Source organism: Protopterus annectens, chromosome 4.part0 (genome assembly GCF_019279795.1).
Source record: "Protopterus annectens isolate FY-2018-M chromosome 4.part0, PAN1.0, whole genome shotgun sequence".
Taxonomy (NCBI): Eukaryota; Metazoa; Chordata; order Ceratodontiformes; family Protopteridae; genus Protopterus; species Protopterus annectens.
This window is the reverse complement of record NC_056733.1, coordinates 615,446,918-615,463,098: the sequence shown is the minus strand read 5'-3', so window position 1 is coordinate 615,463,098 and position 16,181 is coordinate 615,446,918. Positions and strand designations below refer to the sequence as shown.

Genomic DNA, 16,181 nt, shown 5'->3' with positions numbered 1-16,181 from the left:
TGTTTAATGAAATGTATATGGGACTCCAAAGTAAAAGGAATGTACATATTTTTGTAAGACAGTTCAGCTGCAAAAATCAAATAAATGTTTTCATTACAAAATACAGTTACATAAGCACAACTTGTAAATGGTAATTAACTGATCAAAGGAAACAAGAGAAAGAAGCTTTTTGGTCATAATGGTTAATTTTTTTACACTGTTATTTCCATACAAACCTACACCTCTGTGTTGTTATGTTTAAAATCAAAGAAGTGCTTCTCATCTGTAAAGACATGGCTACTGCGACAGTACAAATCTGTCATCATACCAGTGAAGTGGCTATATGTGTCCTAACTAAAATAAGCACCAAAGACAGCTTCACAACATGCACATCATGAGAAACTGAACTGCACATAATGCATTTATGTAAAAAGTGATATAGCTCACCTAGTAAGAAAGCTGTATTTCAAAACTTCAGAGTGAAATTCTACTTAAAAAGTGAATAACTCTCTAAATTAAAATATGCTCTGTTATTTGTGATTAAAGCACCAGCATCAGGAAATGTGATGAGATCAGTCCACATCTGTCAGGAATTTTTTTCTGAAAAGATATCATTTACCTTCCTGTTTCTGAAAGTCCTCTTCCGTCATGGTGATGTCTTTCTGTGAAAGGTCAGACATCAGCTGCTTGTTCTCCTCTTGAAGCTGAGCAATCTGGGAAAGAAGGTCCTGTGCTTCACCCCTCCATACATCTTCCACCAGCTCCAGCTCCTGCAGTGAGACAAAGCACACAAGTGCCTTTAGCATGTGGGTTAAAAGGCAACCCCAATAATGCAGTGCTGCAGGACCAACCCAAGTTCAGCATGTAATGCAACTCACACAGAACAGGATGCACACAGAGCAAGGAACACCTGCTACCTGACATGCTAACTTCACCAAGGATGGCCAGAAACTGGCTACAGCAAAAATGAACAGTCCTGCATATGGGCAAAGAGGCTACATTTCTGGCAGGTGTATGTGGACAAAGCCTGAAGTGGCTAAGCCCACACCAAAGATAGGAGGAAAGGTTCAAGGCAAGCATAGCAATGTAAGCATCACAGTCTATACCATCATGCTTTCTGTGTAGTTAAACCCCGAGTCAAGCAGTAAAGCTCCCCTCCATGGACTCCTGGCTGGGTCAACCTCATAACATTACCCCATTGATTTCAATCACTAATACCATAGGACTGGCAGTTGATGGGCCTCAGCCAGTGAGGTTGATAAATGGAAGCCAGTGCCAGACACATGAAAAATGCTAGCTTGCAGAAAGAAAATTTAAACAAACTCAGAAAAATGCACTATACATAGTAAGCAGATACATATATATTTAAAGTGGCAGAAGAAGAGAACTGATGGTCTGTGTACCCTGCACAAATGCTGCAGTTAAATACCCTAATAGCATCCCTTCCCCTCTCTTCCTCTCCTGTTCAACTGCTTGACTTTATCATACACACATACAAAACATTGTTGCTTTTTGTATGCATGAAAATTGCCTCCACTGAGGTTCTTTCTCAGTACATGTGTGGTAACATGTCTATGTTTGGTTTGTCGACATTTCTGAGGTCGATGTATGGACTACTTGATTAAAGTGTGTAGACCCATACATATGTATGCATGTATATATATATATATATATATATATATATATTTATATATATATATATATATTATATATATATATATATATATTTATATATATATATATATATATATAATATATATACATATATATATATATATATGTATACACACACACACACACACACACACACATACATACACACACACACACACACACACATATATACACACACACACACACACACACACACACACACACACATATATACACACACACACACACACACACACACACACACACACACACAGTGGATATAAAAAGTTTACACACCCCTGTTAAAATGCCAGGGTTTTGTGATATAAAAAAATGAGACCACAATAAATCATTTCAAAACTTTTCCCACCTTTAATGTGACCTATAACCTGTACAATTCAAATGAAAAACAAATTTGTTAGGGGGAAAAATATAAAAAATAAAAGACGTATAATATGCCGGTTGCATAAGTGTGCACACCCTTAAACTAATACTTTGTTGAAGCACCTTTTGATTTAATTACAGCATTCAGTCTTCCTGGGTACACACCTGCCATCAATTAAAGAGACTCTGATTAACCCCAAATAAAGTTCAGCTGTCCTAGTAGGATTTTCCTGACATTTACTCAGTGGCCTGCTACAGCAAAAGCCATGGCTCACAGAGAGCTTACAAAGCATCAAAGAGATTTCATTGTTGAAAGGGATCAGTCAGGAGAAGGGTACAAAAAAAACTTCCACAGCATTGGATATACTGTATTTCTTCGTAAATAAGATTTAACCACAGAATAAGGCCTAGCATGGTTTTTCCAGGGTGGTCGTGATATAAGCCCTATCCCAAAAATAAGCCCCAGTTAAGATCGTCAACAACACATGATGGACGTGTTGAATTATAAAATAATACTATTGACACCTGTTGACTAGAGTTATCGTACTCTGCTCGCCATTTTCGGACCATTTGGACACCCAACTTCTTCTCCTTGCAGAAAGTCATAAGATTCATTCCCCAGGAGTCCTCTATGATTCTTACTGTAACCCTAATCCTCACTCACACTTGACGGTTGAGATCCTTGGCCCATAAACACTGGCAAGTGTACTTTGATTGGTCAAAATACAGAAAATGCCTGTAAAAGGTGTGCACTTGATAACTAATGGGTGTGGTTGTGTCTTCTTAACAGTCACCATTTTGTGTTGCCACTCTTGTCTCATACGTCTTCAATTAACCCCCTCCCCAGACAAGATGAGTGCAAAAAGAAAAAGCTATTCCGTCGAGTACAAGAAAAGAATCGTGGAGGACTCCCGGGGAAAGAATCCGATGGCTTTCTGCAAAGAGAAGAAGTTGGATCTCCGAATGGTCCTAAAATGGCGACCAGTGTATGATAACCTCAGTCAACAGGCCGACGAGGGAAATACTAAGAAGTGCAATTGTGGATCAAGTCAGCAACCATTATTTCCTGAGCTGGAAGACATGATCTGTGAATGGATTGATAACAGGGCAGCAAAGGCTTTGGTTGTGCGCAGGGCTGATATTCAGGCATTTGCCCTTGCAATGGCACCACAGTTAGAAATATCCCCAGAAGAATTCAAAGCATCACAACATTGGCTGGATGGCTTCGTTCAGCGATATGAACTGTGTCTAAGAAGATCAACAACACTGTTCAAGCTGGAAGATACTGAAGTTATTAAACGTGCACTTGCACTCAAGTCCTTTGTTGATGGCATTGACTTTTCTAAATACCAACTCTCCAACATGATTGCTGTTGATGAAACTGCAGTGTTTATGGGCCAATGATCTCCAACAACAACTGATCAGAGGGGTACCTCGTCAATCTACATTCCCTCCACTGGTTACAAAAGTGCACGTTACCTGTATTTTGGCAATTCGTCTAGATGGAAAGAAAACCTCACCTCTAATCATTAGCAAGGGCAAGAAAGATAAGATTGAACATACTTCAGGCATTTACATTCTTGAAACCGAAAAAGCCTGGTGCACACAAACAGTTATAAGGAAGTGGGTCGATGTAATGCTGCCACTTGTTTTGCAAGGTGGCGAAAGAGGTCTGCTAGTCTGGGATTTAGCCAGCACTCACTGCGCTAAAGACATGAAGAACTTCCTTGCACAGAGAAGAATAGATCAAATAATGATTCCCGCAGGAATGACTGCCTATCTCTAGACTCTTGATATTGCAATAAACAAGCCAAGGACCATTTGCGCATGGAACTCAATGACTACACTGAAAATAGAATGGAGAGAAATCTGCATGGAAACTCTGTGAAGCCTAGCCTGGCAAGAGGTCGTGACTTGGGTGAAGAATTCATGGGATAAAATCACTGACAGCTGTGTTGCCAATGCACTACGAGCAGGCTACATGGACAAGCAGTGCTCATTTAAGGAGAGCTCTATTGCTAGGCATGACAGATTGGAGCCAATGGTTCTACAGGAAATGGAGTCGCAAGAAATTCAGGCTGGAATTTGGGGGTTGGAGACTTATGACAATGTTCCAGAAGAAGATGACATGACTGTATTTGAATAACTTTTCTGTTATCGGGGCAACAGAATGGATTGCTTCTGCTTTCAGCTGCCACCGAGATCTTGTCAGTTTTTTGACTTTATTACAAAGTAAGGCCAGTTGTTCCCAGACTTCATTTTTATGACTTTCCATCATTCTTCTCTTACGGTTTGGGTAAGGAATAAATAAAGCATCACCACTAAAAAAGTGGCAGTTATTCACCTGTTTTATTCCCCTCCTCCAATACACATGTATTGAGATTTTTCTGCACTTCATGTTAAGCATGAAATATTGCACTGTGAAAGCCAAGGTGTAGATATTCTGAAGTAGAAATGTTTGTTGCACTGTTTATGTAGAATTCTCACACAACTGTTAACGCGTTACCTAGAACTGTTCCCCAATAACGGAAAAGTACCAAATAAATGTCAATTTGTGTACATGAATAAATGTCGATTTGTCTACATGAATAAATGTCAATTTGTCTACATGAATAAATGAATAAATGTAGACTGTTGTACAGGGGGGGTAAATAAGGCATCTCCTGATAATAAGCCCTAATCCGTATTTCGGCGGAGGGAAAAGTAAGTATAAGACCCAGTCTTATTTTCGGGGAAATACGGTACCATGGAAAACAGTGACGACAGTCATCAAAAAGTGGAGAAAACATGGGACAACAGTGACATTGCAAAGAACTGGACGTCCCTCCAAAATTGATGAAAAGGCAAGACGAAAACTGGTCAGGGAGGTTGCCAAGAGACCTACTGCAACACTGAAGGAACTGCAGGAATTTCTGGCAAGTACTGGTTATGCACTACATCTGACAACAATCTCCCATATTCTCCACATGTCTGGACTATGGAGTAGGGTTGCAAGATGGAACCTTTTCTTACACAGAAAAACATCCTGGCCTGGCTAAAATTTGAAAAACAATACATCAAGTCTCCCAAAAGCATGTAGGAAAATGTTCTGATGAGACCAAGATTGAACTTTTTGGCCACAATTCCAAAAGGTACGTTTGGTGCAAAAAAAAAAAAAAACACTTTGCATCACCAAAAGAACACCATCCCCACGGTGAAGCATGGTGGTGGCAGTATCATGCTTTGGGGTTGCTTTTCTTCAGCTGGAACTGGGGCTTTACTCAACGTGGAGGTAATTATGAACAGTTCCAAAAACCAATCACTTTTGCCCCAAAACCTTCAGGCGCCTGCTAAAAAGCTGAAGATGAAGAGGAATTTCTCCTTTTAACACGACAATGATCCCAAGCATACATCCAAATCAACAAAATAATGGCTTCACCAGAAGAAAATTAAAGTTTTGGAATGGCCTAGCCAGAGCCCAGACCTAAATCCATAGAAAATCTGTGGGGTGACCTGAAGAGGGCTGTGAGCAAGAGATGCCATCGCAACCTGACAGATTTGGACTGCTTTTGCAAGAAAGAGTGGGCAAATATTGCCAAGTCAAGATGTGCCATGCTGATAGATGCCTACCCAAGAAGACTGAATGCTGTAATTAAATCAAAAGGTGCTTCAATAAAGTATTAGTTTAAGGGTGTGCACACACAACAAAGTATTAGTGTAAGGGTGTGCACACACATGCAACCAGCGTATTGTATGTTTTTTATTTTTTATATTTTTTCCCCTAAAAGATTTGTTTTTCAACTGAATTGTACAGGTTATAGGTCACACTAAAGGTGGGAACAGTTTTGAAATGCTTTATTGTGGTCTCATTTTTTTATATCACAAAAACCTGGCATTTTAACAGTGGTGTGTAAACGTTTTATATCCACTGTACACACACACACACACATTTTATATATATATATATATACATATATATATATATATATATATATATATATATATATATATATATATATATATATATATATATATATATACACACACACACACACACACACACTTTAGTTGTACAGATAACTCTGACTTTGCATGACCTCATGGGCAGTAGCATGTCAGACCTTAGAATGAAAGACTGCTTCATTAAATTTTTGCCAATTTCTATTTATTATTCCAGTAAAGTGTTCATGTTCTCAAGCTTCTGCCACGCCCCTTTTCTTGTCTTTGATCTTTCCCAAGACCTGAGTATGCTCTAGTGAATCCTGTCTTCGCATTATATGACCAAAATATTTGAGAGTTAGATTTACTATCCGACTTTCCAGTCAACAATCTGGATTTACTTCTTTAAACATTGACTGCTTCAATCTTCTTGCAATTCAGAGTTCAAAAACGTCAATTTTCCATTTCATAACCTCAATTGTAGTCCAGCTCTCGCAACAGTATGTGTAAAAGCTGGAACACACCTTTATCTATGTGGATATTTGTTGACAATGTGATGTCTTTGCACTTTAAATCTTATCCAGATTTGCCAAAGCTTTCCTTCCAAAAAAGAAAAAAGGTCTTTTAATTTCAAGGTTACAGTCACCATCTGTAGAGATCTTTGAGCCCAGGAAAATAAAATCTGTCACAGCCTCCACTTCATACCCATCTATGTGCAAAGAAATGACAAGGATATACAGCTATGCAGATAATACCACTCTAATGGGTGAAATGAACAAGACCTGAACAGCATGTTGATGAAGCAGGAAGTAAAAAAGAGTAAAAAATGTCTTCTTGCTCAAAATATTTATTCTCTCTCTCTCAATCGATATAAATATATTTGTGCATGTGTACATGCATACATACAAACACACTATGCTGTTGAAACATGACTTACAATTTAGATAATTTGCTCAACTGCAGCAGATGGCACCCTGCAATTACCCCCTATAATGTTAACGGTATCACAGCTACTACTTACTGCAATTCCCCCATCATTAATGTTAATGGTATCACAGCTACTACTACCTGCAATTACCCCCTCTCATTAATGTTAATGGTATCACAGCTACTACTACCTGCAATTACCCCCTCTCATTAATGTTAATGGTATCACAGCTACTGCTTCCTGCAATTAGCCCCTCTCATTAATGTTAATGGTATCACAGCTACTGCTTCCTGCAATTACCCCCTCTCATTAATGTTAATGGTATCACAGCTACTACTTCCTGCAATTATCCCCACTCATTAATGTTAATGGTATCACAGCTACTGCTTCCTGCAATTACCCCCTCTCATTAATGTTAATGGTATCACAGCTACTGCTTCCTGCAATTACCCCCTCTCATTAATGTTAATGGTATCACAGCTACTACTTCCTGCAATTACCCCCTCTCATTAATGTTAATGGTATCACAGCTACTACTTCCTGCAATTACCCCCTCTCATTAATGTTAATGGTGTCACAGCTACTACTTCCTGCAATTCCCCCCTCATTAATGTTAATGGTATCACAGCTATTTCCTGCAATTCCCCCCTCATTAATGTTATCACAGCTACTCCTTCCTGCAATCCCCCCCTCATTAATGTTAATGGTATCACAGCTACTACTTCCTGCAATTACCCCCTCATTAATGTTAATGGTATCACAGCTACTATTTCCTGCAATTCACCCCTCATTAATGTTATCACAGCTACTACTTCCTGCAATTACCCCCTCATTAATGTTAATGGGATCACAGCTACTATTTCCTGCAATTACCCCCTCTCATTAATGTTAATGGTATCACAGCTACTGCTTCCTGCAATCAGCCCCTCTCATTAATGTTAATGGTATCACAGCTACTACTTCCTGCAATTACCCCCTCTCATTAATGTTAATGGTATCACAGCTACTACTTCCTGCAATTACCCCCACTCATTAATGTTAATGGTGTCACAGCTACTACTTCCTGCAATTCCCCCCTCATTAATGTTAATGGTATCACAGCTATTTCCTGCAATTCCCCCCTCATTAATGTTATCACAGCTACTCCTTCCTGCAATCCCCCCCTCATTAATGTTAATGGTATCACAGCTACTACTTCCTGCAATTACCCCCTCATTAATGTTAATGGTATCACAGCTACTATTTCCTGCAATTCACCCCTCATTAATGTTATCACAGCTACTACTTCCTGTAATTACCCCCTCATTAATGTTAATGGGATCACAGCTACTATTTCCTGCAATTACCCCCTCTCATTAATGTTAATGGTATCACAGCTACTGCTTCCTGCAATTAGCCCCTCTCATTAATGTTAATGGTATCACAGCTACTGCTTCCTGCAATTACCCCCTCTCATTAATGTTAATGGTATCACAGCTACTATTTCCTGCAATTCACCCCCTCATTAATGTTATCACAGCTACTACTTCCTGCAATTACCCCCTCTCATTAATGTTAATGGTATCACAGCTACTATTTCCTGCAATTCACCCCCTCATTAATGTTATCACAGCTACTACTTCCTGCAATTACCCCCTCATTAATGTTAATGGGATCACAGCTACTACTACTGGCAATTACCCCCTCATTACTGTTACTAGTATCACAGCTACTTATACATTTTTTTCTTACTGGTGTTTCTAGTTTTATCAGTAACACAACTGCTGCTCTGTTTTTACACCTGGCTATGTCTGCCACATTAACTTAACAAATCTAAATCAACAGTTGGAAGACTTCCTTGCTACTGCAGTTTGATATAGCAGGTGAGTCTAAATATCATAAACATATCTTTCATTTGTCCAGATTTTTGTCTAATATTTTTGGTCTGTTCCTCATAAAATGTGCGGTTTTCTGGCAAATTACTGAGGACTGACATCACTAAATAATGACAGACATTTGAGTTTCAGACTTCATATCCTTCTGAAAATGTATGCTAACTCAAATCCTGTTACTCTAGCAACTTTCTAAGTTTGTAAGTGTAATATTTAAAATCTGTCCCTATTTTTTTGGCCTTTGTCCCCCCATTATTTTAGGCTTTGTCCAGACTTCTTGGTCTAAGAGATTGAGAGGTATGAAAAACTACAATATATGTGGCAGTGCCACCATCAGACCATTGCCTTGCGCAGCCATTAACACAAGTGTAAGCAATGAAGAGCCACTTAACTTGTGTCAATGCAAATGAGCAGGGTACATAGTTCACTGCTACAAGATGCAGCAGTAACCAGGTTTATCATTTCAGCACTTTAACTGCCTTTGGACCATAACACAGTAGCAGTTCTGTTATGTGTCAAAAATATGAGGCAAAAATCTGGACATTCTGCAACAATCTGGACAGTTGAGAGGTATGATCTGTAGGCAGGGATGGTCTATTGAACACCCCCACCCTTGAAATTTGTCAATGAATATGTTGAACAATGAGTGCTCCACAATGATAGGATTATTCTACCAGTTCTGTTATGTGTTAATGGCATGCACAAACACTATGTCTCGGGAGGGATACAATAAAAGGTTCAGATATTAGCATGAATTTTCTGAAGATATGAAGTCTGAAACTCAAATACAGTTCTCACTGATCTGCCAGAAAACTACAAATTTTATGAATAGCAGACAAAAAATATGAGGCAAAAATCTGGACATTCTGCAACAATCTGGGTCGTTGAGAGGTATGATATGCAGACAGGGAAGGTCTGTTGAATACCCCCACTCTTGAATTTGTTAACAAATATGTTGAACAAGGAGTGCTCCACTGTGGTACGATTATTCTACCAGTTATGCTTGCCTGTACACTCAAACATAAACATTATGAATGCAGTTAAATACATAAGCACAAATACACACCAAAATATTCCCACAATGATATAAAATGTACCGAGGTAAAGAAATATACTTCTTCATAACTGGTTTCATTCTACTGCATCATTAGGAGCCACAAGAACTTCTGAACTTTTATTATTAAGTGCAGCAGTTTCTGAGAAGACAGCAAGAGAAATTATGCACACATAGAAAAGAAAATTAGGAATAAAATGCTACTTGAGAGAAAAATGCAGAATAAGCCATATCACTTCTGGAGCAAAGCGACAGTCAGTCCCCTTCTCCCCTGCAGCAGCTGATGGCTGTGGACTAATCACCAAACAAATATGCCAACAAAAAAGTAAAATAACAGCGTTAACTGTATATGCATTCTGAATCACCTGAGGAAGTTATCTGTTTTTTAACTTTACTGTATTTCTGATAATCCAGTTAAACATGGATGTATTGAAATGTTGTCATTCGAAAGGCCAAGTGCTGACCAGCCAAAAAAGCTCTCTTTTCCTTTAAACTTCTTTTTGCAAGGGGGGCAAGCTCCCCTGCACTCTCCCATGTGGGAGGGGGGTCAATTTCCATAATACCCCCAAACTTATACATACCAACTTCAAGAACCCCACATCACAGAGAAAAGGGGGTATTCCGATAAATGTCATCTCAGACTTGGTATGTATAAGACCGATCTGTCCTCCATTCAGTCTCCATATTTAGCAGATCCGACATTTCAAATGGTTTCCAATAAGTGTGCAATTTACATAAATCAAGACAGTATCAAAGAAATATGAAAACATAAATCAAAGTTAAGGATTTATTTGGTATGAGGTCCACCCTCAGTGCTTCAGGACTGTCACAGTAAACAAGAGCCTGCTCAGCACCTAAAGCTCTGCCAAGTTACCAGCCCTTCTCCTTTTACCCATAAAGTACTGCATCAGGAAATACCTCTCCAGATCTCTTTGGCCACGCATACACACTCACAGCTGTACTTAGAGAGCAAAGCACTCCTGAGATACTTAGCTTTTTTAATAATAACATTTTGTCTGCATCTTACTATAAATGACATCTTTTTTTCTGAACTATAGTCATTCTAATCTCCAGAAAAAACTTCCTGACAGTCTGAAATGGAATCTTAATTTCTTCCCAGTCACCTAACTTTCCTCTACTTCCTTTTCTTTGGGCTTGGTGCCTCTCTGTTGAAAACCACTGTCCTCCTTGTTTTATGTTTCTCTTTTCTGTTTTTCTTTTTTTTTTTTGTTATTGTTGCTGTTACTTATCACTTTTCTTGTTCAGTCTTTTTCAATAGATTACAAATTTTACTCCATTTTCCTCTGTTTCCTAGTGGTTATTTTTAAGGTATTTTCAAAAATTAACAGAATCATCAAAAACGGTAAATGTGGTAACAAATCCCCCCTCCCCCCACAACAAGCATACAGAGCTCTTCTTTTGTAATACTTTTCACTGTGGTATCAATAAGTTTTTCACACTGAATACCTTAAAAAGCATAAAGTAAAAATTATAATTTTACTCAATTCAGAAGTCTTTGGTGGCTGGGCTCAGGAAACCTTCTACCTCAAAGAAAGCTTTTGGACCAAGGCTTCACCCTCACAGCTGAAGCTGGTTCCTTCATATCAAGGTATGAGCTTGCAATGCAGATAACTACAATTTCTAGCGACTCTTCTAGAGCTAAAAGGAAACATAATCAAAATCCAAAGGGACATACATCTTCCTCTCTGGGTCCTCAGCTTAAAAAAATTCTGATATTATACTTCATTTACTGCAGGAACTTGAGTGATATCTGACAAATGACCTGCAAAGCTAATTACATCTCAAGTTTTATATCTCTTGTTTCTGTTGCAGATAGTGTGTCTTAACATAATGCTCTCCAGCTAGGTCTCAATCTGCTAACCCTGTTACCATTTACGAGAAGTTTGAGAAGTTAGTGGATGCTTTTGTGAAGGCCCAACAAAAAGTGTTTGCTCCCTCACCTCTCAAGTCTTAGAATGAATCGTGGGATCTTTTCTGCTACTCCCTTTTTTGTCAGCTCCTCTAGATTCTCCTCAATGGCCCCTCTCCTTCAGACACCGGTCCCAGTGACAATGAAATCACCCCACCAGGACAATGTTGTACCCCTCCACACTGGCTTTAGCCTTGTTCTATGACCAGTAATTTTTGGTATCAGCTACTTCAGTGTACATGATGCCTTCAACATCAACAATGGTAGGGCTGTCTGATCACAGTCTGGTATCAATATTTTGGTGTCAAATCTGGCGCCAGTATCCTTGGTACTGCTGCTGGTATTGGAGATTTTGGTAATATGGGATTTGGTGCCAATTACCCCAGCTTTTGCTGTTTGCATCCCCTCCAGTTAGTATACTGCCCCTGACTTCAGTCTCCATTATATCCACAGGCAAAATTTTGTCTGACCCTTCTACTAACCCTCTTTTCATGCATCAGGAGAAAAAGTTTGAAAGTCAGTTGCAGTGTCCTACAGCTTCTGACTACCAATAATCTTCTTCCATTCCTGAAACCATCATCTCTATGTATAGGTAAGAAGTACGTGTGAAAGAGGAACCACATGGGCTCACAACTGGAGTCCCCCAGTCCAGATTTGATGAAGAGGGGCTGTTGATTCTCATCCCTTCCGGGAGAAACCCAAGCTCATGAGATTTTAGAAATAATAAGGCAAAGATAGGAATGTTCCCGAGACACAGTATCGTCTCTGCCAATGACCCTGCAAGTTGACTTTCAGATTCCCCAGGCATCTTTCTGAGTGTGGCTTCCAGGTGTTTCTGCTGTTACTTCTTACTGCGTGTCTAGGCATCAAAATATTGCTTGTTCATATTTGCATTAATAATTCCAAAACCATGCTACATACAAGGTATCAGAATATTTTATCTTGAAGCAAACATGATGGCAAATACAACTGTACTGATATAAGAGCATTTGTTAGAACTTTAAGGAGATAACTTCATTTTTTAAAGGCTCAAGCCATGCCACTGAGAGTTAAAGGTACACACTCAAAAACAGCTGTACTGGAGGGAATGAGTTAATCCAGTAGATAAGATGGTGAAGTTATCCATCAATACCACTTAGGAAAATCCCTATGCTGTAGCCCTCAGTTCCACAGAAACTAGTCAGAGTCCTGCAACTCATGCAGATTGATCTTACTGGCCCAAGACACTAAAGGCTGACTCTACTGTGGCAGCAGCAGCCCTCTAAAAGGTTCCAACACCCTGAAGTCCAGCTGCCCACCAGCTGTATAAGAAACTGTGAGTGATGAACAGGTTTTGGTAGTAAAGATTATCCCTCATCTATGTTTATCCTGAGGGCTGTAAACTACATGTTGCACATGACCATATTCCAGAGGAAGTCTGATGAAATGCGGCAAACTCTAAATCAGCTGCCAAATACACAAACTCCTGTCAGGCAATAGTTACTGCTTATATTGCAAACCTCAACACAAGACTTGTTGGTAACTCGGCTGAGGGCTCTATAACAGCCACAGGTTCTGGCACTGCCTTATACTACAATGTTAGGTTCAATTGAACTATATTTGCCAAAGGAGGCAAAGCAATCTTTGAAAATTGACTTTGATGAGTCCACAATTTTCAGACCTCATGCTCACAGTACCTGGAGAACATGGAGAAAGAAGTTAAAACAATAACCGCTGCTGGAGTCTAACTTCAGACACCACAACATTCCCTTCACAGGATACAGGGGATTCCCTACTATTATTGCTTTCAATGTGACAAACACTATCAAAATCAAAGATCTGGGAAGTTGGAATTTGTAAAATGTCTGCCATCCCAGAGGTAATCAGTAGAAGAGAGGTCATGGTCCTCCACTGTGATGACAGCATTCTAAACCCTGAGGCCTTGCCTAACTGTCCCTTCTTTGAAACTACTTGGAGCTCTCTGCCACTCCACTTGTTGGCATGGCTGCTGTCATACAAGGTGAATAAGTATAATATCCAGGGGGGTATACAATTATGTTCCACACCGCTCATTTGACCCACTCCTTATCCATGTCATTTGTTCCACCCTGTCAAAAAATCAGCAGCAAAAAAAAAAGTCTTAAGGTTTCTACAAAAACAAGCCATTCAGGATATCCCACCAGGACAAAAGGGGAAGTCTTTTACTCTAGACAAAGACAAAGAACCTGAGATCTGTTCTCTACCAGAGCAGGCTAAATCACTATACTCTAAAAGATAGTTTTCGAATGAGCATGGTGCAGTCTATCCAGTGTATGTCTGAGAGAGAGCAAATGTATTCTTTGGGCATAGAGGACACTTATCTAAACATAAAGACAGTGAAAAAGTCCAGGAGGTATATGTATTCTGCATAGAAGCCAACTGTTATCCATTCAGAACTCTTCCATCTAGTCTCACCTCAATTCTGATGGTGTTCAAGAAACACATCTCTGTGACTGCAGTTAACCAGAGGCTGCAGGTGACTGACTCCTTGGACAGAATAATTTCTGCTCAGCTGTCCCTTATCAGCCTTTTCAATCAATGGGGATCACACTAAACACAGAAATCTTTCAAATGGAATATTCACTGCATTTCACCTTTATAGATTGCTCTTTGGATGTGATACACTGAAAAGCCATGCTTTTCCTGGACAGAGATTCTGCCACTTCACTCATTAGTTTGCATAGTGTAGTGCATTCTCAGTCTGTCACATCACTGATTTGCATCAAAGCATTACGGCTGACAGTAGTTTCCATATCCTTTGCATGATTTCACGAGGGATCTGCACTGCACCCAAAAAGTTCAGTGGTCACAGTTACAAAACCTGTTACCTCTTTAGATCATGATATCCAATGCCTGTAAGATACAATGGCATGCTGGCTTCAGGCATTCAAACTTACCAGAGATAACCTCTTTCTCACTCCCACTCTTGTAAAGCTGTCACCATGAATGCTTCTGCCCTTGAGTAACGAGAGACAGTCTAAGACTTATGTTTACAGACAGAGGCCAGTTCATATAAAGATGTTGTAAAGTGGGCATCCCTTCTCATCCCACCAAGTCTTTTTGAACTCCCTACTCAAGGTGCAAATGCCATCCACACAATCAGCATGCTAATGGCATCATATATAAACAAACAGGGAGCAGCCTGTCTCTATCCCCTTTGTTGATAAGCAAAAAAGAGTAGGAGAATGAGCCACTTCTACTGCCTGCTTTCCTTTCCTACTGCGAACAACACCGAACAGGCCAGCTACCTACTGGACAACTTTCTCCAGATACCATGTGAGTGGCCCCTTTACCCAACTCTAGTATGGAAGTTGTGCCATCACTGGGGGAAACTTTGCTGTAGTCTGTCTGCATCCCCAACCAACACCAGATACAGTAGCTTCTTTTTTCCTAATTTCATAGCCAGGGGAATATCTTAGGGACACACTCATCCAGAGGCTCCACCCAGGATTCTTTTATGCATCCCCCATTTCCTTCAATTCCAAGGTTTATTCGGAAAGCTAAGCAGCAGAATTTCAAAGTCACTCTCATCACTCCCTTTTTGGTCTCAGTAAGTGTGGTTCCCCTTACTCAGGCTGCATCTGCTGGAGAAAACTCTTCATCTTCAACCCTTCAGGACCCTATCATCCCATTCCTCCAGGAATCCCCATCCAGATCTCTACACCTTTATGTCCTTTATGTCTAACTACTTGGCGACTCCAATTCTGTTAATGACCAAGGATTCAGTCTATATTCCCCCCACCCCCCAGTGGTCCAGATCTACACCCCAGCACAAAGACACAATACTAAAACTTAAAGAAGAAACTGGACAACATGTTTCATCTCAGCTTCTGCTCAAGGAGTGTATTATTCTACTGCCCGTTTCTGTATTTTGGAGTACCTGTCTCAGATTTTTATACTGGTTTCAGTTACTCTTTGAGTAAATTTCAACCTGCTGTTATTCCATACTTTCATTGGAAGTCTAATACTCAGTGTCTGATTTCTCTTAAAGGTCTACAAAAACTGTCTAAAAGGCACTTTTTTCATTAGGCCTCTAATTAAAGATCCCATTCCACATTGGGACCTTTCTGTATTAGAAAAGCTAATTACATCTCCATTTGACCTGCTACCTCCTCAGAATCCACACAACTGAAATACTTGTTCTGGAAAATCTCTTTTATTTGCAGATTTAACCTCAGCAATAAAGATTCCAAAACATCTGGCAATGCCATTTCAACCTCCTAATTAAGTTTTCCACAAAGAAAGTCTCTTTACACACCAGTCTATCTTTACTGCTATTCAGATGAATCTCAACCAGAATATTCATCTTGCAGTATTTTTTCCAAATTACTCTAATAAGTGAATATTTTCTATAGTGCACAGATGTTCACAGGCAGGTCATATTTTAAGTACTCAGAACAAAATCCCCTCAGAAAGATTCCCTGCTGATTTGCTTGTTTTGCTACT

The 16,181-nt window shown here is 39.6% G+C and overlaps 1 protein-coding gene across 7 annotated transcripts in view; it reads right to left on the bottom strand.

Annotated features, from left to right (window-relative positions):
• Nucleotides 1-16,181, bottom strand: part of RILPL1 (Rab interacting lysosomal protein like 1) — an 877,667-nt gene that overhangs the window by 726,889 nt on the left and 134,597 nt on the right. For all 7 annotated transcript variants that reach the window (XM_044068562.1, XM_044068560.1, XM_044068559.1 and 4 more), the window contains exon 2: nt 599-749. In XM_044068562.1, the coding sequence (XP_043924497.1) occupies nt 599-749 (151 nt within the window). The remainder of the gene's footprint in view (nt 1-598; nt 750-16,181) is intronic.